We start from the raw sequence: 23,110 nt of genomic DNA, 5'->3' as shown, positions 1-23,110 counted from the left end.
ATCTTAATGCCTTAATTAAACATTTTTGGAAAAATCCAATCTTTGAGGACACCAATTTTCTTTGTGAATAAATAATGTATCGTAAATAAATGTTCTTCCTTAAAATACAGGGGGCATAAGTATACACACCCCTATGTTAAATTCCCATAGAGGCAGGCAGATGTTTATTTTTAAAGGCCAGTTATTTCATGGATCCAGGATACTATGCATCCTGATAAAGTTCCCTTGGCCTTTGCAATTGAAATAGCCCCACATCATCACATAGCCTTCACCATACCTAGATATTGGCATGGTTTTATTTCAGTTAGCCTAATAGCTGGTTTGATTTGCATTGAGAGATGATTTTATGGAAAGTACCCCATGCCAATCTCTAGGTATGGTGAAGGGTATGTGATGATGTGGGGCTATTTTAATTCCAAAGGCCAAGGGAAAGGCCAAGGGAACGCCAAGGGATGCATAGTATCCTGGATCCATGAAATAACTGGTCTTTAAAAATAGAAATCTGCCTGCCTCTATGGGAATTTAACATAGGGGTGTACTTACTTATGCCCCCTGTATTTTAAGGAAGAACATTTATTTATTTACAATACATTATTCATTCACAAAGAAAATTGGTGTCCTTAAAGGTTGGATTTTTCCTCATTTTTTTAATTAAGATCAATTTCCAAAAGATGATTTTTTTTATTCCTCTTTTTAGTCAACTTTAGCATGGGTTCATAAACTTATGAGCACCACTGTTATCAGTGTCTGTGTCCAAACCGGCAGCGACAGATGGCTGCCCACCAAGAGCCTGGGTCTGTCCCAGGTTTCTGCTTTTCCAGGCCAGGTTTTCCTCGCCACTGTTGCACTAAATGCTTGCTCGTGGGGAACATTGTTGGGTCTTTGTAAATTATAGAGTGTGGTCTAGACCTACTCTATCTGTAAAGTGTCTTGAGATAACTCTTGTGATTTGATACTATGAATAAAATTGCATTGGCTCGGGTTAAACTCAACAACCAACTCAACTCAAACTCAACCTTAACAAACACAAACTAGAACGCCACAGAACTTTCGGTTCCACTTTACTTGAAGGTAGCTACGTAAGAGCGACGTGACACTGTCATGAACGTGTCATAAACAAACGTTTATGACATAACTCTTCTTTTAGTAAGTGTCATTCGGTTTTTGTCATAAGTTATGGTTAGGGTTAGAGTTAGGGTTCATGTGTCATGACTGTGTCATGTCACTTTTACGTAGATACCTTCAAGTAAAGTGTTACCAAACTTTCTTTTACCATCCAGTTTGAAAGTCAGTCAGTAGGGAAAAAAGAACATGAACTAATTTAAAGTAGATTTTCTTCGGGGCTAAATTACGTGGTATCGGATCGGTGCATAAACTCCAGTACTTTCCGATACCAGCATTTTAAGCAGTATCGGAGGCTTTTCCGATACTGGTATCAGTACGGTTACAGCTCTAATTTTAATGGGATACCTCGGAGCTTTTCCCCCATCAGGATCAAACGGAAGAGATGCAGACAAGCGAGGAGATCAGTATGAAGTCTTGGAGTCACACACGGCACAACTCTGGCATCTGCAGCTCACAGTCCTGTCCTGCATGTCCTCTCATCGTCCTCTTTTCGTGTTGGAAGCAGGCAGTGCCCCCGTGTGGCAGAGCAGAGAACGAGCAGCTGGTTACTACAACTTCCCTTGAACATCAGCATTTGCCCTTTTTCTGTCCCGTTTAGTTTTTTGGCAAACAGCAGCTCACATTCTGAACAACAACACTTTCCAACATCACCAGCACTAGCACAATGGTACCGTTTGGTTTTGCAAACATTGTTTTATTAATCCATTTGTCAGTTTGTAATATATAAATTACTTTTAAAAACGTGAGAAGCAGATGCACCTACAAGAAGGACATGGCGTGAAAACACAGGAGTTATAGAAAACCTAGACTGTGTTTACAGGAGCCATCTTAGCCATCCAATGTCCACTTTTCCCAGATCCTCTTTTTGCCTCCCCATACTGTATTTATCTGTTTTTTGTTTTTTTTTAACAGAACAACTGTGGACTGGGCCATTTTTAATGTTCAAAAAAAGTTCTATGGGCATCGCCTTCCTCCATGTGCCAGCTCCCTTTCCCGTCTCTCCTGCGGCGCTCAGTCCATCCAGATCAGTGCAACGTAGGGGCGACACACAGCAGCCATAGCCCAGGGACTGTTTTGGGGAAATGGGTGTGGTGGCGGACTAAGGCGTCTGGCAGCGGGTTCGCACCTCCTTCCTCCTCCTCGTCGTCTCTTTTCGTCGGAGCTCACATTTCGTTCGCCATGTCGTCATGCTCTCCTGCCGACAGATCGCCGTTGGCACTGATCGTGTTGGCACTGATCGCGGTGTTGTTGTCTTGGTAACCGGGAGGCATGAAGGCCAGGCTGTAGGGGTAGACCTTTTGGCAGGCGGATCGGTAAGCCTCAGCAGCCTTCTGCTGGCCCTCGCCCAGCTGCCCGTCACGCAAAGCCTCCAGCACCTCAGTACAGATCTAAACACACACACACACTTAGTTTATGTGCATTATGGTGGACATGCTCTAAACCAAATGCTGCAGGTGTTTGATATCTGGTACTGTAGTTGTTGGGAAATGATCACAGACCTGGATGCTTCTTCCAGACAGTGACTCGTCCAGGGCCGTAGCGATCTCACAGGCCATGTTATCGGAGGAAGGCTCCAGGTACACCATCATCTTAGCAGCTGGCAATACAAGAGAGAGACACTTGCTTCAAAACCGTAGCCCCTATAGATATTAGGGGGTGGAACGGTACATGTATTCGTATTGAACCAAAACGGTACGGGCGTCACGGCTCGGTGCATGAATTTACATGGAGAATACACGGTATAAAAATAAATAAAACTCACGTGCAAATGAATTACTGTAATGCAGAACTACCGTTAGATACGTGGGTTCTTTAGGGCCACTTAATCTGTAGCCCTGCCTTAGCTCTGAAGCTAGCCGAGCTCCGCCTGTGTGTGCAGTTTTAGTGAGTCACATAGCAGCACTAAGGACGAGTATGGCGAGTGGTGGCGACCAACAAAAGTTAGAGGACCCGCCGGCCTCTTTAAGATCGCCAAGTTTGGGAAAACTTTTGTTTCCCAGTCAGTTCCAGTAGTACAGGCGAGAGAGTGGTGCATAAGACTGCTGTTGTAGATTAGTGTTACGTTTCCAGCATCGCGGCTCCGAACCGTAACGTTAGTTGGGACAGACGCCTTGTTTCTTTGGGCTAACTACATTAGCTTCAGCCAGGCAGGGAGTAGCTTTCTGCGGTGACAAATGGCCGGGAGACGTCGTGATAACGTTGCATTAATCAGGTGATTTAGTTCGTCTTTGCAGAGAACAGAGATGCTGTATTTTCAGTTGTATAGCTGATTGTCTTATTCTGTTTACAAGTTCCAGATGGAATCCTGAGATGATGTGGGGTACTTATTGTTTACTGTTTACATCTTACTATTACATACTTCAGGCTGTTGCAGCTAGCTCAGGGGAGAGACTGTATGACACCAGGTGGTACAGCCTGAGACATGCACAATAAAAATAAAATTGCCTTCTGCATTTTTCTTTTGCTTTTCCCTCCATTGTACCGAACTGTGATGTCTGTACCGAGGTATGAACCGAACCGTGACTTGTGTGTACCGTTCCACCCCTAATAGATATGCACCTTGTCGCAAATCTTTTGGCAATCTTACATGTTGGCCTCAAGCGCCCAAGTTGCTTTCACATAAAAGTCACAACAGCAGTGTTACCAGGTCAGACCTTGCACCCCGGCAAAGGTCTGAATGAAATGCCGTCATGTTAATATTACGGCTGCAAGTTTGAAAGTTGTGTTGTTCGTTATAAGAAAAAGAAAAAAACGATGCAGCAGACTCAGAGATACGGTCTTCAACACATTCTTCTTCCTTTGTCTAAACCTAGTGCCTACATTACCCACAATGCAACGTGTCCACTGAGAGTTGGGTCAGAGGTTTAGGTGTAGTAGCGGCTAATGTAGCCTGGAGCCTCTGGCATGCAGCAGAGATGAGCAGCGGGCTACAGAGGAGTGGTAAGACCACTTCTTTCTAACGCCATACCTCCAGATTGTTTTCATTTTCAAAACTTGCCTATAGACCCAAACGACGCTGAGTCAAGTGACATCACTTGAGGGCAATCATCAGACTTCACACAGCTCCCTCTGGAGACACTTAAGGCTTTATACTACACATCTCAGCCCCTGTCACACATGCACTGCAAACCTGAACTCGTCTAGACGTTACCTGGCGGAGCTGAACGCCAAAACGCAGTTGTCCGAATCAGTTAGACCGGACATCAAACGGAGTTTACCCTGCCAGCTCCCTACTGCACTGAGCCCATTTGTGAATAGAGCTGCTCATTGTACGGAGTACCAGACCAAAACAAACATCCGAGGGTGAAGGAGGGTGATTTACACAAAGCCGACGCCAATGAAAATGTCTTGACGACGCGATTCGTGAACTTCTGTCAGAAGTGTATATGTGTGTATATGTGTGTATATGTGTGTGTGTGTGTGTGTGTGTGTTTGTTTTACTATATTCGTGGGGTCCAAAAACAGGGGAATACAGTATACTTGTGGGGTCTGCACAGCCTTGTGGGGCCCAAAATGCTGGACCCCACAACTTTAAAGGGCTGTTTGAGGGTTAAGACTTGGTTTTAGGATTAGGGTTAGAATTAGGTTATGGTTAGGGTGAGGGTAAGGGTTAAGGTTAGGCATTTAGTTGTGATGGTTAAGGCTGGGTAAGGGGCTAGGGAATGCATTATGTCAATGACGGGTCCCCACAAAGATAGTGAAACAAACGTGTGTGTGTGTGTGTGTGTGTGTGTGTGTGTGTGTGTGTGTGTGTGTGTGTGTGTGTGTGTTCTGCGTACCAGCCAGTCGGTGTGGGATGGAGTTGGAGTGTTGGCTCAAGTAGTTCTTGTTGAAGCTCTGAGGGTTGCTCTCCCCAAACAGCCTGGAGATCTCCTGCTTCAACACCGTCCTTACTGCCTCCGCCAAGTCTGCACTCTCACGCACTACACACACACACACACACACACACACAATAACGAACCCATATGAAGCTTTAAAAATCTTAGCTCAAATCAAGTCTTGTCAATCTATTGAGAAGCACCTACAGACGTGTTAGTAAATTCAGGTTAGATGGACAGTTTGTGGTTTCAGGCCTCAGATTTGAATCCAGCTCTGTGTCATGGCAGTGTGGGCAGATGAACGGTGTTTGGCTTCCCTCCGTGTCCCAGCTGAGCTGAGCAGAGCAGCGGTGGTCGGGGGTTAGCGTCGTCCGGCGGATCTCGGCTGCTCCGCTCGCGCCACGGAGGGAAGACAAACACCGCTCATCGGCGCACGCCGCCCACACAAAGATGACACAGAGCTGGATTCAAATCGGCCACGTATCCCTTTAACCCTTTGCTGCCATCCCGACTCAAAGCGGTTGCACGCTTAGATCACACAAGTAGAAGGTTTCTGATGTTTACATGTAGAACACCTGCCCTTTGTGTAACCGAAGCTCCTCCCCCAGTAATATGGAGCGGGCGTCACTATGAAACGTCAGCTCAGTGTGCGTCATACTCGCCTCCTTTGAAGAAGCGCACTAGACACTGGTGCAGCCATGGGTTGGAAGGCTCTATGGTTACAGCTCTCTTTATTGACTGAAGCATCAGCAGGTACTTCTCTGGAGGAACGAAGAAAAACAGATCTAGTTAGTTCAAGGAAGTGATGACGCAGTTACACTCAGAAAGACAGGATGCTTTCGGTTGGGACTGTCGAAATGGGGGGTGTGTGAAACGTCAGGAAACGCAGCCTGGCAGTTATGGGCCTGACCTTTCCTGAAGTAGATCTCGAAGGCCAGGAGGTGAGTCTCGATCTTGTTGCGCACCAGGTTCTTCAGAGGGATCAGGAACTTCACTGCCTCCTCCAGAGGATTCTCCACCTGGTAAAAGAAGCTCATATTAAGGAATACTGTACACACGTGTGGGGATGCTGCTATTAACAGATTTCACTATTAACCGTGCTTTAAAACCTAACGGTTAATTAATCATAACGGCTCTGCTACGAGTGTTAACTGACTGCACGTTACGTGTAGGGATTGGGATCGTTAATTTGTATTGATATTGATACCATTTTCAAGACGGCTTAACCGTCCGAGTCTTTATCGATACCATTTTGGATACTTTTCTATTATTTGGTGGGAAGACAAGACAATAAATTCTTAATCTTAACAGAACTATTATTGCTTTTATTGCAAAAACTCTGAGTCTGGGACTGTTCTGTCGCTGTTTTTGTTTTAACGAGCTGATGAAGTGGCCCACAGAGCGGTGCTCTCGGTAGCCAGTCTGACTATTTTTTTAATGATTTGCGGTGGGGAGGCTAGTCTTTACGCACACTGTGCTCGTAAATATTTTTTTTCCGGTTCGCGCACGTATCTAGACATAAAGTTATACGATTCACTAGCCTCGATAGCAGTATCGATAAGCTCGAACCTTATTGATTTTCGTGTTTTGAGAAATTTGGAAACCGCGTCCTTAATGGAACCGGGTCTTGAGACCCGTAGCAGCGTGTGTGGTTCTCATTTAAACCTCCTTGACAACATAAACACACGTGTGGGAGCACACACGCTACACACGTGAAATCAAGATGCCGGTCACCGCGAGTATTGACTGTCAAAGACTGAGTGATCCCGTCCCGTGGTGGGATACTGCTGCAATTTTCCTCTCGACAGCTGCAGCGGGGTATTAAACCCAAGTTGGTGAGCTTGCTAGCAACTCTATTGTCTGTTAGCGTTGTTGCTGAGTGTTTGTGAGCTTGTTAACGTCACCAGTTGGCGTTAAGCGTGATTTATGGTTGTGCGGAGGCTCCATGCAGAGCTTCCGCCGCGGCCTATGTAAGTGGCCTGATGTTTATACTTCGTCGATCTCTTTAAGAGAATAGCAGGGCTTTTGTGTGTGTGTGTGTGTGTGTGTGTGTGTGTGTGTGTGTGGTAGAGCGAGTGAGCGAGTGGCGGTGATTATCTTCAGAGCGAGTTGTGACTCTCGAGTCATAGTGAGAGAAACAAAGTGTCTCCCCTGTGCTTTCTGACCACGGTGGGAAATATGTAGCAGGAAAAGTTAACCCTCTCCTTGATTTCATGTCGTTTATGGAGAACCTGGAATGAGTCGGGGGGGAAGCAACGCTACCAAGCCACGGCCGAGCGATGTACGTCGCCGCCACGTGTAGTTACACTACCGGTCAAAAGTTTGGGGTCACTTCGAAATTTCCATTCCAGACAGAATACCAGCTGAGATCAGTTGCATTGTTTTTTTTAATCAGGGCAGCAGTTTACATTATGTGCTTACATAATGTCAAAAGGGTTCTCGACTGTTGTAGAAAGAAGTGGCTGATCTTTAATGCAATATCTACATTGCCCATTATCAGCAACCATTCATCCAATGTTCCAAAGGCACATTCTGTTTACTAATCTGATATCATTTTAAAAGGCTAACTGAGAAAACATTGGAGAACCTTTTTGCAATTATGCAAGCACATAATGTAATCTGAAAACTGCTGCTCTGGTAGTCTGTCTATAATGGGAGTGGAATGGAAATTTCGAAGTGACCCCAAACTTTTGACCGGTAGTGTACATTTTGCGAGAGGTGCACGTCATTTAAGGCAGAAGCATAAATAGGCCTTTAGCCTGTTTAATGTACAGTAATGTTACAGTTAACAGTTAAGGAGCCAACGGGTGCGTTTACAGCGAGCGAGCTGACGACAGCGTTACGTTCCTACGAGTCAAAACTCTGCAACAGCTCAAACGTGACACTACTTAACGTTACTTACGTTCTCTCCTTCATCCTCTATGGGACATGAGGGTGGCCTACACACTTTTGGATTACATTTCAATGGAAAAAGATTCCGCCTCCATTAAAAACCTATCACTATATCGGCCATTTGACATCTTCATTCATTACATCCTTTGGTTATAAATAGTACTTCATATTATATGAGCCCACCTTGGCCAGTTTGTCTGGTACTAGCTCCTCTTTCGGCCCTCCTATCTCCTCATCGTCGTCCTCCTTCTTCTTCTTCTGGTTCTTTAGCTGTTTCTCCTTCTCCGCGTTCTTCTTCTCCTCTTCCAACTGGGCCTTCTTCTGTGCTCTCCGCTGTTTGTTGCGCAGTTTCTTCAGCTCCTTGTCTGTCAGATTTTCTAACAATAAATACAATAAAATAAAAAGTGTTTTAAAAAAAGACAGTACTGTCACCAAACTGGTATCGTTTCGCAAACTCTAGCACTTTTTGGACCGAACTGTTCAAAGAACGATGGAACCACAGGAACTAAAGGAGGAACAAACAAAAAAACTTTTGTGAATTCCTGTTTGTGTGTCTAACTGGGAAGAGCCGGTCAATTTTCGCAAGTACAACGAAAGATCGGATCTCTACTTTCATTCAATTCTGGGTGTTTTATTAAATTTTTAGCATTTGAAAAATCACAGAAGGCTTGTATCATGTGGATGCAACGACAGTTTTGTTGTCATTACTTAGAATTCCTCACGGGGGCGACAGAAACTACGCACTATAGCTTTAAACGTTAAAATAAGGGCCGAAGTGGCCGCCGTGGTTCAATGGGTAGAGCGGGCGCACATAGACTGAGAGGTTTATGCCTCGACGCAGAGGTCCGGGGTTCGAGTTTAGATAGATAAGTTAGGGAGACTCAGACCACATTTGTTTTAAACATTAGCAATAAAACACTACACAAAATGTCCACCCCCTCGTCCTAACACTGTGGATCCAGTGCTTCCTTATTTTGCGATGCTTACAGATGCCGTTAGACAAAACCCTCTTGTGTAATACTGCTTGATTGTAACACAGACAGACTGACTGACTGACTGACCGGTGTCTGCCTGGCTCTCCTTGCTGTCGTCAGCCAGAGGTTTGTCGTGCAGGACCAGGTAGATCTGGATGGCGGTCCGAGCAGCTCTGTAGTAGAACGGATGCTGCCGCAGGACGTCCTCCAGCTTCAGCAGGTCCACGTAGGAGCGCAACGTCATCTTCCTCATGCAGTAGGTGTGGAAGTCAAACTGGTCGTCTGTGATCTCCACAAAATGCTGATGGAGAGGGAGGGAGGGAGGGAGAGGGAGAGGGAGAGAAGGAATGAGCCTGTGTTTAGACTAGGGCTGCACAATTAATCACAATTTTATCGAAATCGCAATACGGAGTAGCGCATTATTTAAATGCAGGGGGGAGGAGGGGGTGTCTCTGCAGAGACGTCCTGGCCTACAAATCAAATCCTACAGGCTAAAGAAAAAAAATCTTTGTTTGGTACAGATCCTCGCATAAAAATCACACTATAAATCATTTTGGTTGTTTTCATTTCAGTATTTTTCAATGAAAATGATAATGATACAAAAATGATCATTCCCTCCAATGTCGTGAATCATATCGCAATCGCAAGCTATCGGTCCAAAAATAATCGCAATTAGATATTTTTCCTCATATGGTGCAGCCCCAGTTTAGATCTGCTGAGGTCAGAAGAATCAATGTGGAAGTCAAACTCCTCTGATCATCGGAGGGCCGGTAGGAGCGATGGCAGCGGAGAACATCAAATTCAAAACGAGTGAATATTCGCAAAAAAACAACAATAAAGTTGATCAGTTTGAACATTAAAATATCTTGTCTTTGTAGTGTATTCACTTGAAGACAGGTTGAAAAGGATTTGCAAATCATTGTTTTTATATACGTTTTACACAACGTCGCAACTTCATTTAAATTGGGGTTTGTACACTTTATCCGGATACAAGACACATTGTTGAGTTTAAAATGGGGGCCAATGCTGCCGAGTCCAAAGGTAGAGAAGTTGGAATGGATGAGGGTGGGGGTGATGTTAGCTAGAGTAGAGGGTAGAAGCTTACCCTCTCAATCTCGTGGCACTTCTTCAGGGCCTCTCCAAACTTGTTCATGGCCTTGTAGGCCAAGGCACACTCTGTCTGGAACCACATGCACTGCATCTCATTCAGGTTCTCCACTGCAGACGCCCCCTCCTGAAAACACACACACACACACACACACACACACACACACACACACTAATGTGATTTCCTAGATATTAAATCTGATATTTTCTGTAGCGGTCCCAGTAATATATAATGAAGCAGCACATCACAAGACATGGCAAAGATACATTTGAGTCAAAGGACCATTGAGGACCTCGCAATCTGATTGGTTAATAGCCATGATATAATAACCATTTACAACAGATACGACTTCTGTTTCCGTTGGACAATAAGTATCACTCCGAGTCTGAGAAAACAAACTAACAAACTGATGGCTGTTGCCACGGAGGGAAGTCGATCATCTGCACACACGCTGCCATGACACCGAGCTGGTTTAATATAAGTTGAGTTGACAACAACAGTCATTTTAACTCGCAGAAAACAGGAAGTTGCTAGTCTCCTGCTGCCTCGATTGGTTAGTTAGTGTTATTGTGTGCCTTTCGTTAGTGTTAAGCAAAAGAAAAAAGCCTATGCTAGCTGCTAGTGTAGGCTAACGCTACCACAGGAGGGCCTATTTTCCCTTTATTCGACAGTGACAGTGGATAGACGGGGAAGGGGGGAGAGAAAGAGGGGATGACACGCAGCCAAAGGGCCGCAGGTCGGATTTGTTGTTGTTGACTTTTTAATTCATTAACTTTATCAGTTATCATCAGGCAAATAAAACGCAGATACAGATAATCTGCAAACTGCCAAAAAAACGGCCCGGGCCCATAATTGGTCTATCCCTATTAGATCTGCAAGCATGCTGCCTGCTTATTGGCTCACTGACACTGATGAGATTTACGCCTTAGGTATTACATTACATGTCATTTAGCTGACGCTTTTATCCAAAGCGACTTACAATTGCTGTATATCAGAGGTCGCACGCCTCTGGAGCAACTAGGGGTTTAAATGTCTTTCTCAGGGACACGTTGGTTGATGTATCGCCCAATTTCCTCATTGAAATTGGGTATTGAATGATGAGGCATTTTTCGATACTTGATACTAAAGAGGCAATCCGGTCGGTGCATAAAAAGTATCGAAGTTCAGTACGCAGCCCTGTCCAACGCACACTCTCACTGTCTCTTACCCGTGTGAACTTGGCGCACATCTCCTCGGCTTCTTTGATGAGGCCGGCCTTCAGCATGTACTTGGCACACTTGGAGTTGATGAAGCGGTCGGCGGTGTCCAGGGCCTGAGCCTCGTCCATCCACCGAGCGGCTTCCTTTATGTTGCCTGCGTGCTGCGCGGCCAAGGACGCAGGGAGGAAGACAGGGCAAAGGGTCAATGCTCACGATACATATGGAGTTTACTCATCCAACTTCTGCCAAAGTAGGGCTGAACGACGAATCGTTTTCTAATCGAAAGTCGAGATTTGAAGGAAGGCGATTAGCTAATCATGAAGACCGCGATTAAGCAATATAATTCCCCATCCCTCTCAAATAAGGGCCGCAACGGATCACAAAACTCACGGATCGGATCGCGGTTTTGAGTCACGGAAGCACAAAAAAAAGGGGGGATTTGAAGGATTATTAAAAATGTAATAATAACTTTTAACAATAATTACTTCTCTCACCAGTAAATTGCTGTTAAAAGAGAAAAACAGATGAGATAAGGGTATTTTACAATAACTATGAATGCACCACGAGGTTCACCAGTTTTAAGTAAACGCAACATTTAGTCCTATGTACAAATTTAAGGATTTGTACATGTATTACATGTACAAATCCTTAAATCTTTTCAGGTGTGTTGGGACAGAGTATTCCACTGACTTATGGCCACATGAGAAAAGGATGATTTGCAAAACGAAGTCTTGCGATTGGGAATACTGCCCTCTCCTCTAGTGGCTGACCGAGTGGCTCGTGTTTTTTTCTGAGTCGAGCGTAATACATTTGACGTGTATGGCTTATACTGTACCTTGTAGATCTTGGCCTTGATGAGGAAGAGCTCGATGAGCGTAGGCGTGCTGTCTATGGCGGCGTTGATGTACTCCAGAGCGAGGCTGGGTTTGTCTATGAAGTCAAAGTGCTGTGCCAGGAAATACTGTACCCACAACAGGGTGGTAGGGGGCTCCTCCTTCCCATCATCTGCGCGCACAGTTTTACAAAAGTCACATAAGTTCTGCCTTTGTGTGTGATTTTGGATGGGTCAAACAAACACAGTGAGGCCCATGAAGAAGGTGTCAACCCAAGAACAAGAGACACTCACCCTTTTCACTAAACATTCGACAGCTTTTTAAACAGGTTTCATAGCCAACTACTAAGTCTTCAATGGCTGTAACCTGCATGAGGGGGAAACAAATGAAATTGTTATTATTTCAGACCGGGAACGACAGCGGCTTCAATGTGGTGGCATGTATTTTAAATGTGACGCTGCTCACCTTTGCTTTGTCTGCGTAGAGGGATTTGAGGGTAGTGAAGACGGGGGGGCAGCCTTTGCTGAAGTTCATCCTCAGGTAGCTGTCCAGACATTCACAAAACTTCTCCCCTGGCCAGCACAACACACAGTAAAAGGTACAGTAAAGTGAGATTTGTAGTGAGATGACAAGAATGTGTAAGGTTTGATCCTATTCATTGTCTAATGAACACAACAAAGCATACAGTGTCCCATCCCAGTGACCGATTTCCGCGCAAAATATGCGGGGCTTGCATGATTTCATAATCCCCACATTTTCGTTGCAAAAAGTCACGTATATCTTAGCAGAAAGTTGAAAAATGTTGCGTTTACTTCACACAAGAGCAGCCCCGCGATGAAGCCATGATGAAACCACCGTTTTTGCAAGTTCCCACAATTTTTGCATAAATATCCCGCATATTCCATCGCATTTTTTAAGAAAACGTGCGGCATAATCAAGGATTTTTGCCCGCAACAATCACAAAAAAACCTCCCTTTTCTGGAAAGACTGGCTAGACTATCTGTCCAATCTGAGTTTTCTGTTGCACGACTAAAACAACTTTTGAACGTACACATGTTCCACCAAAACAAGTTCCTTCCCGAAGCTATTTTGCAGAGGCGCAGTCATCGAGTCTGGTGCTTAGCGCCGCCCAATACGATTGTGATTGGTTTAAAGAAATGCCAATAAACCAGACCACGTCTTTCTCCTATCCCGGAATGCTGTGTGGACTAGCCAGACCCTCCTCCGCAGCGCTGTGGAGGAAGGTCTGGCGATGGGAGACTATCTGATCATTAACTGTTAACCTGACAAGCCGGCAACTGAGTCCCAGTTACTTGCGTTACGTTCCGTTGACAGCTGCGGACTTGTACCGGTCGTGCAGCCACATTGTTTCGTGCATTTGTCGTGGACACGTGCGGCCACCTTCCTGGAACCGCTTCTAGGACAGACAAGTCCACAGCACTCTGCGGTGTGTATGTCAACCGGTCTCCACCGCATCCCCCTGCGATGCTGTCAGCCGTGTGTCTGCCTGCCATACTCTTGTGTAGGACGGCCGATTTAACCCGCCAGTCAGCAAAGGGCCGCAGGTCGGAAACCGAAACCGCGGCCGCCGCGTTGAGGACCAAGCCTCTGTATATGGGCGCACACTCTACCAGGTGAGCTACCCAGACGCCCCCGCAGAAATGTTTTTAATAACTTTTTTTTTATTTTTGCTTTGATAATATCGTTTTCAACTGTTTGACAGATGCTATTAATCGGTTCAAGTTCTTATTGTTCGACTAACGGTTAAACAGTTGATCATTAACATCCCTAATGTGTACGTCTCATTAGTGGTAATTCGGTCTGTACTTAAAACAATCTCACATTAGCTGAGTGCACATGTTACTTCCTTCCCTGTACATTTTAGCCAGGTAGCGGGTCTGGTAAGTTATAGTACATTTGTTGTCTCAGGTAGTGAGTGGGGGTAATGACAAAGCAAACTACATCTGCTGACGAAGACCACAAACTCACCATGAACATAGAGAAAAAGAAAAGGGTTTTGATCAAAAAATATCACTGCTGCCACACTGACTGCATGGTGCTGCTGCAGGCTGCACTGTGTGTACCTGTGAGGAAACTAAGAGGCAGTCTTCGGGGAACCAGGCCTTTAGGAAACTTCACCCAGGAGTCCTCATAAATCTTCTGGCGATCCTCTACACTTCCTGGACACACACACACACACACACACACACACACACACACACACAGTGGAAGAAGAAAATGTTACCATCTTTTCACTGTAGCTCAGCACAGAAAGACTGTCCGTGTAAACACTAAGAGGGAATTAAGGACTTAAACAGCTTCATTTTCGAATGATACGTTTAGATTTGATAAACTCAGACTGCTGATGCCTCATTTTAGCTTCAGCTAAAGTTTGGGGTGTATTTTTTTTACACAAAAAAGGACTGTAGCGCTAAAAAGGATTAGCGCTGCAGAAGTCCCATATTGACTTAAAATAAACGGTGAAATACATTTTCTGCAATTTTTGTGGGTTTTGTGCCCCTTCGCTTCCATTGGAAGGACGTTGAGAAGGGATCTCCTAATAGACTCAGACTCTCCTAAACTGGTGACTCAGAGAGAACGTTGATCCTGGTACAGCCCTAATAAATAGCTTCAGTATAACTACATCCATCCATCGTATTGTGTGGGCCTGAGGATAGTGGTCACCTGGCTTTAAGGCCTTTTCCAGGCCATGGTAGTAGGCCCAGTTCTCAGGGTTCCTCTCCTGGAGTCTGCTGTAGACATCGGAAGCTTCCTCGGGCCTCTCCAGCTTCAGCAGAAGCTCTCCTGCACGCACGCACACACGCACACACACACACACACACACACACACACACACACACACACACACACACACACACACACACACACACACACACACACACACACACACACACAATCTTAATATGCTTTTCTTTGTGTTAGGTACTTTCAATTAGGGTTCAAAATGAACTTTTTTTTGCCCACCACCAGAAAATGGCTAGTGAATGTTCAAATTCAACCAGCCAATCAATAGATTGCTATTATTTTTTTGGGCTGGTGAGTAACGCAAATCTACCAGCCACTTAACATATTTAACCGGCATTTGGCTGGTGGATGGTGCTAATTTTGGACCCTGCTTTCAACATTAACTAAGCACAATGTTTGTATTATGTAAATTATGAAGCAGGTCTGAAATATGAAGAGGGCCCTGTTAGCCCTCTTCAGTTAGCTGGAGAACTGAACCTTTCCAGCCCCTCTGCCTCAACACACGATCTGGGTAACCAGCGCCGCTGTCTGAACGACAGCATCGACCCACCTCTCGTCTCCTCCACAGCCAGTTTGTCACAGATCTGTTTCTCGTAGTTGTTGAGGTGATCGAGGGCCTCCTTGTGCAGGCCGGCCTCCCTCAGAACCTGGTTCTGATAAAGCAGCAGTTCGCTGTACTCGTAGTCGACCTTGTCTGGAGACGTCTGGACAAACACACAGACACAGAGAAGGGAAAGGGATAAAAATGTATGAGTGGAGCATCCTTGAGTGGACTTTGTTGCCCTTGCTAATGATCAACACCAGGAGTGTTAGCTCAGGAAAGTCTACGTTCTATCTCCACTCTTAAAGCTTTAGTGCGTAACTTTTTGATATTAATTAACGTCGGTTACATTCAAGCCATTGCCAAATGAGTTGCTACAAAGCTAATTAAGACCATCAGCTCCACACAACTCTCTCTGTATTTCTCTCATGTTCAGAAGATTGTGGCGAGTTATGTGCGCAGAAACTCGAGTGAAGATAATTACCTCTTCTGAAGAGTCCATCATGTTTTTTTTAATCCTCCGTGTCCTCCTTGGCTACTAGTAACTGCGTGAAGGAGGGGTGGGGGCGGTGCGCGATCACGGAAGGCTTGTATCGTGTGGACGTGCCGACAGTTTTGTTGTAATTACTTAGAATTCCTCATGGGGGGGGGGGGGGGGCAGAAACTACGCACTATATATAAATATATATATTTTTTTTTTACAATGAGATTTTAGATAAATAATGTGGTAGTTTAACAATTTCAAGTGATATATACTGACTATTCATGCATGCACAGAAAAAGTGTGATGTTAAAACAAATCGTAGTATAATTTGTGAGTTCATCACAATACGATTCCATCGAAAGACGATAAATTATTGTATTGAATTATCGCCCAGTCCTATTTTCAAGCCTACAATATCATCTTGATATTGAGGTATTTGAGTCATTAATATGGTGATATTTGATTTTCTCCATATCGCCCAGCCCTACTGCAAGCATGACTCAGTATAATATACAAACAAATTCTGTACAGGCCTGTTGAGTCGCCTGTAGCTCTGGCCTACCTGTTGCGTTTTGCGGAACTCCTCAACAATCTTGGCAGCCATCTCAAAGTCCTCCAACAGGTGATAGGCGACAGCATAACCGATCCACGAGGCCCGCTGGGCTGGGCGGAGCTGCAGCAGCTGGTACCGAGTCTCCTGGAGAAAGACAGAGAAGGACCATCATAGCACACAGAACTGTAAGCAACTATGTTTTTGTCCGTTATTACAGTATGTCCACCATTGACTTGTACTGGTCAGTCAACCCGTCCACTGTCAATCTTCACCATCTAACCCCTATTTTTTCAACCGGGCACGTCCGTGCTGCGTTCTGGAGGCGCCGCGACCCCCCGCAAGCAATTGCGGTCATTCAAGTCAATGCTTGACTTTTCAGCCCACGCGTATCGACGCGATTCCGAAGCGTGGGTGAAGTAGGGTTGGGTACCGAAACCCGGTTCCACAATGGAACCGGTTCCTACGCAACCGATAGGAATCGGACCGGATTAGAACGCAAATTTCGGGTTCCACTTAATGTGTCGACTGAAATATTTTCCCTCCGTCGCGCCGAAACGGACGTAAAAATATCACTCTCTCTCTCTGTAGTCTACCGTAAACCTAGCTACCGTAAATGTAAGCTACTTTTAAAATGCCATATTTCCCCTCTGGGCTCACCAAAACGGACGTAAAAGCATATTAACCATTCACTGCACGTGATCGCTAGTAAACATATTACACCTACAAGAATTGGTTTAGGAATCGGAATCGTTTTAAAAGTACCGGTTCGGCATCGGAATAGTAAAAATCCAAACGGTACCCAACCCTAGGGTGAAGCGGCTCTAAATCTAAAGACGCGCGCCAGGTCTATTTTTACGCAGGCCGCATAAGTAGAACAGCGAGAGCATCCAGTCATTTTACCAAAAGGACCCCCCCCCCCCCCCCCCCAATATCGTATATGTCGTGGCCGGGTTAGCTCAGTTGGTAGAGCAGGCGCACATATATAGAGGTTTACTCCTCGACGCAGCAGCTGCGGGTTCGACTCCGACCCGCAGCCCTTTGCTGCATGTCATTCCCCCTCTTGCTCCCCTTTCATGTCTTCATCTGTCCTGTGGGGAAAAAAAGGCCTAAAAATGCCCCCAAAAAAATGATCTTTGAATATCGTCTCCTCTACAACACCACAGACGGCAGGAGACACATACGCACACACGCACGCTTGCCCCACAACCCCTTCATCCATTCCCTTCCTGCATCCCTTCATCCGGGCGTTTTTATCCGGACTGTTCTATTTTTTTTTTTTTTACACACATCTCCTCTCTCTGGCGACCCTCACCCTGTATCCCTCCAGGTCTCTCATCTGGATCTGCAGCAGGGAGAGGTCTCGCAGGATCTGCAGGTTGTCCTTGTCCCACTTCAGAGCGTTGCGGTAACACTTGATGGCCTCGTCGTACTTCTTGTCGGAGCGCTGCAGCAGGCCGTACACATGCCAGCCTGGATGGAGAGCGAGTTCAGGAAGCAAACACTCCTGCAGGTGTTTTTTTTTTTTTTTTTTTTTTTTAAATTGTACTTGTGAACTGTAACAAACACACAGGAATGAAAAGACTGGAAGAATTTAAAGACTCGTTAAGACCTCAACAAAAGAGGGGCCGAGCAGAAATTAGATTAAAGAGCAAGTTCAAGGTGTTTCAGAGTTAAAGCTCTGACACACCAAGCGGACAGCCGACCGTCGGCAGAAAAGGTAGTCGGACTGATCAGTCGGCTCCCCGAGTTGGTCAAAAAAAGTGCCTCGGAACACACCGAAGCGACGCCAACTTGAGCGTATGTTCTGCGCGTGCGCGAGACGTAATACGTCTCCATAACAGCAGGCGGCGCTAATCTGTATTGTCGCCCAAAAAAAATGAAAACCGGAAATGACAGGACATCTCTCCAGACCTAGTAAACACAGAGCACGCTGTCGTCAGTCATTGTTTTCATCAGAGAGTGTTGACAGTAGTCAAGAAGGATCGTTGTTGTCATTACTCGCTGAACGGAAGAAAATACGATGGCTAGCAATAAGAAGATACTGCCGTTGTCAGCTGTCGGCTTCTTCTTGTGGAAGAAGCACTGATTCGCTAGTCAAGGGCTAGCACTCCACCAATCAGATTGGTCCTTGAGTCCGACTGCCCATTGGCCGATTCAACAAGTCAAATCAGCCAAAATGGATGCCGACGGCTCCTGCGACTGACGACTGACGGCACGGAACACACGGAACAGACTCGGGTCACCGACCTCACCAGACTGTCTGACGGCCGATATATTCGGGTTGGTGTGTCAGCGCCTTTAGGGCTGCTCGATTATGGAAAAAAATAAAATCATCATTACGATTATTTTTGGTCAATGTTGAATTCATGATTATTTAACACGATTACTCATTGACTTTTGGAAAGATGTTGCATTTATTGAACTTGGACAGAACACAAGATGAAATAAGAGTTTACCAGCAAAACATCATCTCGAGTACATTGTTTTAGTGACCGCTGCGGGCCAAAATCGCGACTGTGATTAAAATTCGATTAATTGCCCGGCCCTATTCGAAGTGAATCAGCAGATGTTGTGCCTAACTGAATTTGAGTGTCAAACTGATGAAATGTGGGCACCCTGAGGGGCGGACGGAAGGATACAGACGTGGCTCTTGAGGTCGTTGCGTAAGCCTCGTCTCACCAGCTCGTAGGCCTCCTCCTTCTTGCCCAGACAGTTGAGGGTTAAACCCTTCATGGCCAGCGTCTCTGGAGCACAAAGCAGGGGCGGGAAAGAGATGAGCGGGACATTCAGGGACATGAGATGTCAAGACAGGTGCAGCTTCCTCCACTTTTATACCTAATTTATTGATACTGTTTATGTAAATGAAGTCCAGGGATGACACAGGGCTAACAGCAGCCAGCCAGTCTTCTGCCCTTTCTTCAGACTGGCCAATCAATGTTGTCTCTTTCAGTACATCATTTCCTCATTTGACATTTAGTTAGATCCCTGCTCTAATCAGATACATTATGCAAAAACAAAAAATGGGACTTGAATGTTGGTGTCCGTTACAAGTTGCCACAATACTCGTTTTGTTCTAAGTTGTACAAGTTGCTTGCTCGATATTCCCAAATTTGACCCATTTTCAAAAAGTTTTTATATCAGAAATGTAGGTTTCAACCAACCAAATTATCAAAAAAATAATAACTTGGATGGTTTCATAGAACCATTACTCTTCACAAGTAAAATAAATGATCAGTTCACTACTTTCATTGAATTCGGGTGTTTGATTCGATTTTATAGCATTTGAAAAAAAAAATTATGAAAGAACGTAAAAAAAAAGTGACAAAAATGTCAAAAAACGCAAAAAAAAAAAAAAAAAGAAGGCAAAAATGGCAAAAAAAAAAAGTGACTAAAGATTTGGAAAAAAAGCTGCAAAAACATTGAAAAAAGTGACAAAAGAAATCTGGAAAAGATACAAAAAGTGTCAATAAAGTCAACGAAAACGTTAAAAAACGAGTTTCAATTTAATTTTACATTTTGACCCAGAAAAACAAACAGTTGCACGGTCGACGGGAAGACAACGCAAGGGTTAAGTGTTCAATAATCAATATTTTTATATTTACGATTGATTAGATGGCTATGTGTAATAAGAAAAGGGTCCCTCGTAGAGACGGACCAAAAATTACAACCCAACTCTGCAATTCCCTTCAGCTCTACAGAGCTTTTTCTTCTTTTTTTTTTTTTAGCATTTTAGCTAATTGTTTTTTGGCATCCAGACACTGACTGTTTACACACGGTGTATTCACATGAACTGATGAAATGTCTTGCACAACTTTGCAGCTTACTTCTCAGTATATAATAAGGTTGTTGGCCAGCTAAACGGAACAGGTGTGAGTAGTAATAAAGTACTAGGCACTATTGAGAAAAAAATACTACGGCATGACAGATACACCTATTTAAAATCCCGCCACTGTTGCATCTTGAGGCTAACAAAGCCTGAACAACTAAAAACCGCAATGGTAAACAGCGTGGCAAATATCACGACTAGAGGCAGACCGTTCTATTGGCTGATCACAGCTTATCACAGATACACCAGCATCACTGCATACATTAACTGATAAGTAGTCTGGAGCAACGAAAGTACATATACAGGATAAAGCCTGACGCGTCCAGCGCATGACCTTCCGCTCTCTGTGTGTTGTCGTTCTCCAAATCCCTTCACTACGACAACGACAACAAACTTCGGGCTAGCAAGCTACACGCTGGAAATGGCAAGTTTTGAAGAAAACTTAGATCGTGCAACAAGGCAGGCCTGTTTGTTTTTTTTCGGGGAATGACTGTAAAGATTTACAAAGAATATGTTTACGGCATTTCCTCTCTATCTGGGACGTTTTGGGACTGATTGGTGGGATTGCTGTGGACGAAATACACACAGCGATACACTGATAAGAGCAAATGAGGTTTAACCATGTATCCAGCTAATTGAAATAGCTCACGTTACTGTATTGCGAACAGTTAACTTCATTTAATATTGTATGTGGCTTTTTGTTCTGCAGGGTGAAAATCTTCCACCAAAACAAGTTCCTTTCCAAGACTATTTTGCAGAACCACAGTCGCTGCGTATATAACTTAGCGCCGCCCAAGACGATTGTGATTGGTTTAAAGAAATGCAAACAACCCAGAGCATTTTTCTCTCCTATCCTAGAATGTATGTGTGGTGTAGCCAGACCTTACTCCACAGCGCTGTGGAGATAGAGCTGTCAAAGTAAGCTAGTCTTGCTTGATAAGTAACAAGACACTGCAGTAGAGAAGTGCCAAAGATATGTTTGAGGTAGTTTAGAAACAGGCATGCCATCGCATTCAGTTTATTCATAAGAGAGGACTGACGAGCTTGTTGTGTGGGGGCAAGTCAAGTAGATTGTGTCTTACCTCCATGTTCAGCAAACTTTGGGTTGCCCAGGATCTGTTTGCAGAACTTGAGGCCATTTCTGTACTGCTTGTGTTCGTAGCATCTCTGCAACAGAAGACAGAGAAGACTTTACATCAGGCGTTTGAGGCCAACAGACTGCCCTTCTACCGCTGCACTAATCCTCAGAGAGCCAGGTTGAAGTGCGAGAAAAAGACATTAATAATTGCTGAATGGCAACACTGTGTTCCGGTGACCAGTAGAAATAACTGGTCCTTCCTTCTGCGAGCGAGTAAAACATCACATACACCAAACATTGCCGGTCCAGTCAGCATGAGATTGTGGCACAGAAGAAACAGAACTTGAGATAAGAGCCTTGATGATGGGAGGGCTATGGACAAAATGAAATCAGACAAGCGACCAGATGGATGTGACTGGCTCAGGCATCAGGAGTCCAGAGCCCCCCCCCACCCCAGTAGAAATCATGCCAACTCCCACAAAAAAATGCACTTAGGTCCCTGACTGACAGTAGGAAAGAACACACTCCCAATACCCAAGAGTAGTGGTTATTAGAATGATACTGTTGAGTCAATATTTTAAATGAACACTTGACTTTAACAGTTTTTGACATATGCCGAATTTAATGTGGCATCAACTGATTTATTTAGCGACTTAAGCTTTCACGTCCATGTTATACTGTAAAGAAGCAAGAGTAAGTTAAGCTCTTAACTTCGAAATTACTGAATTAAATCAGGCTCGCGGTATGTGCCCAACTGAATTGCTCGAACTAAGGACAACAATTTTGGCCGCACGTACAAGAACAGTGTTCAACAACTTTATTGACAGTGCAGACGAATCCGTTTTCCAAACTGTAACTTTTAACTAGAAAGCTAACGTCAACTCTCCACCTAAGTTGTGTGGCTGTCATGTGTCCAGCAGCTTTGTCATTGATTGTAACGTTACTTTGGATGTGTTGCCAAGGCCAGCGCATAGCTAGGACACCACACGACAGGTTGCTGCAAACTAACGTGATGCTGTCTCCTTAATTGCAGTGTTCTAATAACTGAGATATGCTATTCGAAATGCGTTTGGTAAAATGAATATGTTGGTTAATTCACTAGCGACTTCCTAGCTAACGTTACACGCTCTGACTGCTAACTTACAACTGACGGCTACTTGGCAAACTAGCATTAGCTAGCAAGCTGACGTGATCTCAGGCATTTAGCCTACCAATATTCTCTTGAAGAGAGCATTCTCCTTCGGCGGTAGAGTGATTGTGGGCATTTTGTTGGCTTCCTATGCCTCTCTCGGTTCACACATGAATAATATCCTCTTGGAGTCAGAGATCCTGGACTGTTTCAGTATCTTCAGGCTCCTATCTCTCACGTGTTGAAGCCAAGCCGAGGCCCCCCTTCCGAGCAAAATGGCCGATATGTGCTTCTCCTCCGGGTCAGGCTGCTCTCTGAGTCTGCGTGTCAAACACGGGCAAGCAGGGCTAACATGTAACGTTAACGTTATGTGACTGATAGTCTTCTGACAAGAATGACATGACACGGCTTTATTTTATAATACATATAATAAAATGTATCCGGATATATTCTAAATTATACAACTTTTTATGTTGGATGGAAATGGTGCCAGTACGCTCCTAGCTAGCTGTGTGCACTGGTTGTCTCAAAAGTTGCTCACCAAATTCCATTGACATTTCTACAAATTTAACACTGCCTTGCTTTTCGGCAAATGATCACACTTGGTGGAGTATAGAATAGTTTACTCATTATTTTAATAGGTTGTAAAAGTAGGCACGATGATTACTCACCAAACATTAGTTTGTTTCATTAAAATCTCGTTTTTAGAATGAGGGCAAGGTATAAAAACATGGTTCATTTTCTAATGGAATTTGGTTTAATATCAACTACCAATCCCATTAGG

At 44.6% G+C, this 23,110-nt stretch overlaps 1 protein-coding gene across 3 annotated transcripts; it reads right to left on the bottom strand.

The window, feature by feature from the left end:
• Window positions 1-1,798: 1,798 nt before the first annotated feature.
• Window positions 1,799-23,109, bottom strand: LOC116042180 (N-alpha-acetyltransferase 15, NatA auxiliary subunit-like). 3 transcript variants are annotated; one of them, XM_031288307.2, is made up of 20 exons: window positions 22,998-23,109; window positions 21,202-21,286; window positions 18,933-19,037; window positions 17,606-17,763; window positions 16,303-16,437; window positions 15,266-15,419; window positions 14,635-14,754; window positions 14,034-14,129; window positions 12,415-12,521; window positions 12,243-12,315; window positions 11,952-12,121; window positions 11,125-11,277; window positions 9,915-10,043; window positions 8,897-9,110; window positions 8,019-8,212; window positions 5,854-5,962; window positions 5,606-5,704; window positions 4,905-5,048; window positions 2,625-2,722; window positions 1,799-2,513 (listed from the first exon to the last, which is right to left on the bottom strand). In XM_031288307.2, the coding sequence occupies exons 3-20, from the start codon at window positions 19,024-19,026 to the stop codon at window positions 2,289-2,291; spliced, it is 2,472 nt and encodes an 823-aa protein (XP_031144167.1). In that variant the 5' UTR covers window positions 19,027-19,037; window positions 21,202-21,286; window positions 22,998-23,109; the 3' UTR covers window positions 1,799-2,288. The 3 variants fall into 3 exon arrangements, 2 of the variants coding, with proteins under 2 accessions (XP_031144167.1, XP_031144166.1); XM_031288306.2 differs by lacking the exon at window positions 22,998-23,109 and adding an exon at window positions 22,409-22,696; XR_004103137.2 differs by lacking the exons at window positions 1,799-2,513; window positions 2,625-2,722; window positions 4,905-5,048; ... (5 more) ...; window positions 11,125-11,277; window positions 22,998-23,109 and adding an exon at window positions 22,409-22,820 and having other exon boundaries at window positions 12,415-12,538.
• Between the last annotated feature and the right edge of the window lies 1 nt (window position 23,110).

This window comes from Sander lucioperca, chromosome 1 (assembly GCF_008315115.2).
Source record: "Sander lucioperca isolate FBNREF2018 chromosome 1, SLUC_FBN_1.2, whole genome shotgun sequence".
Lineage (NCBI taxonomy): Eukaryota > Metazoa > Chordata > Actinopteri > Perciformes > Percidae > Sander > Sander lucioperca.
This window is presented reverse-complemented; position numbering and strand designations above follow the sequence as displayed.

What these genes read in the sequence shown, in the direction of transcription:
- LOC116042180 (XM_031288306.2), bottom strand. Translation starts at nt 22,462, where the DNA reads ATGCCCACAATCACTCTACCGCCGAAGGAGAATGCTCTCTTCAAGAGA. An exon ending in TCAAGGCCAAGATCTACAAG is followed by an intron (nt 11,278 to 11,951) that starts GTACAGTATAAG and finishes TTGGCCGCGCAG; the next exon opens with CACGCAGGCAACATAAAGGA. An exon ending in GGAGAGCCAGGCAGACACCG is followed by an intron (nt 8,213 to 8,896) that starts GTCAGTCAGTCA and finishes ATTTATTGTTAG; the next exon opens with AAAATCTGACAGACAAGGAG.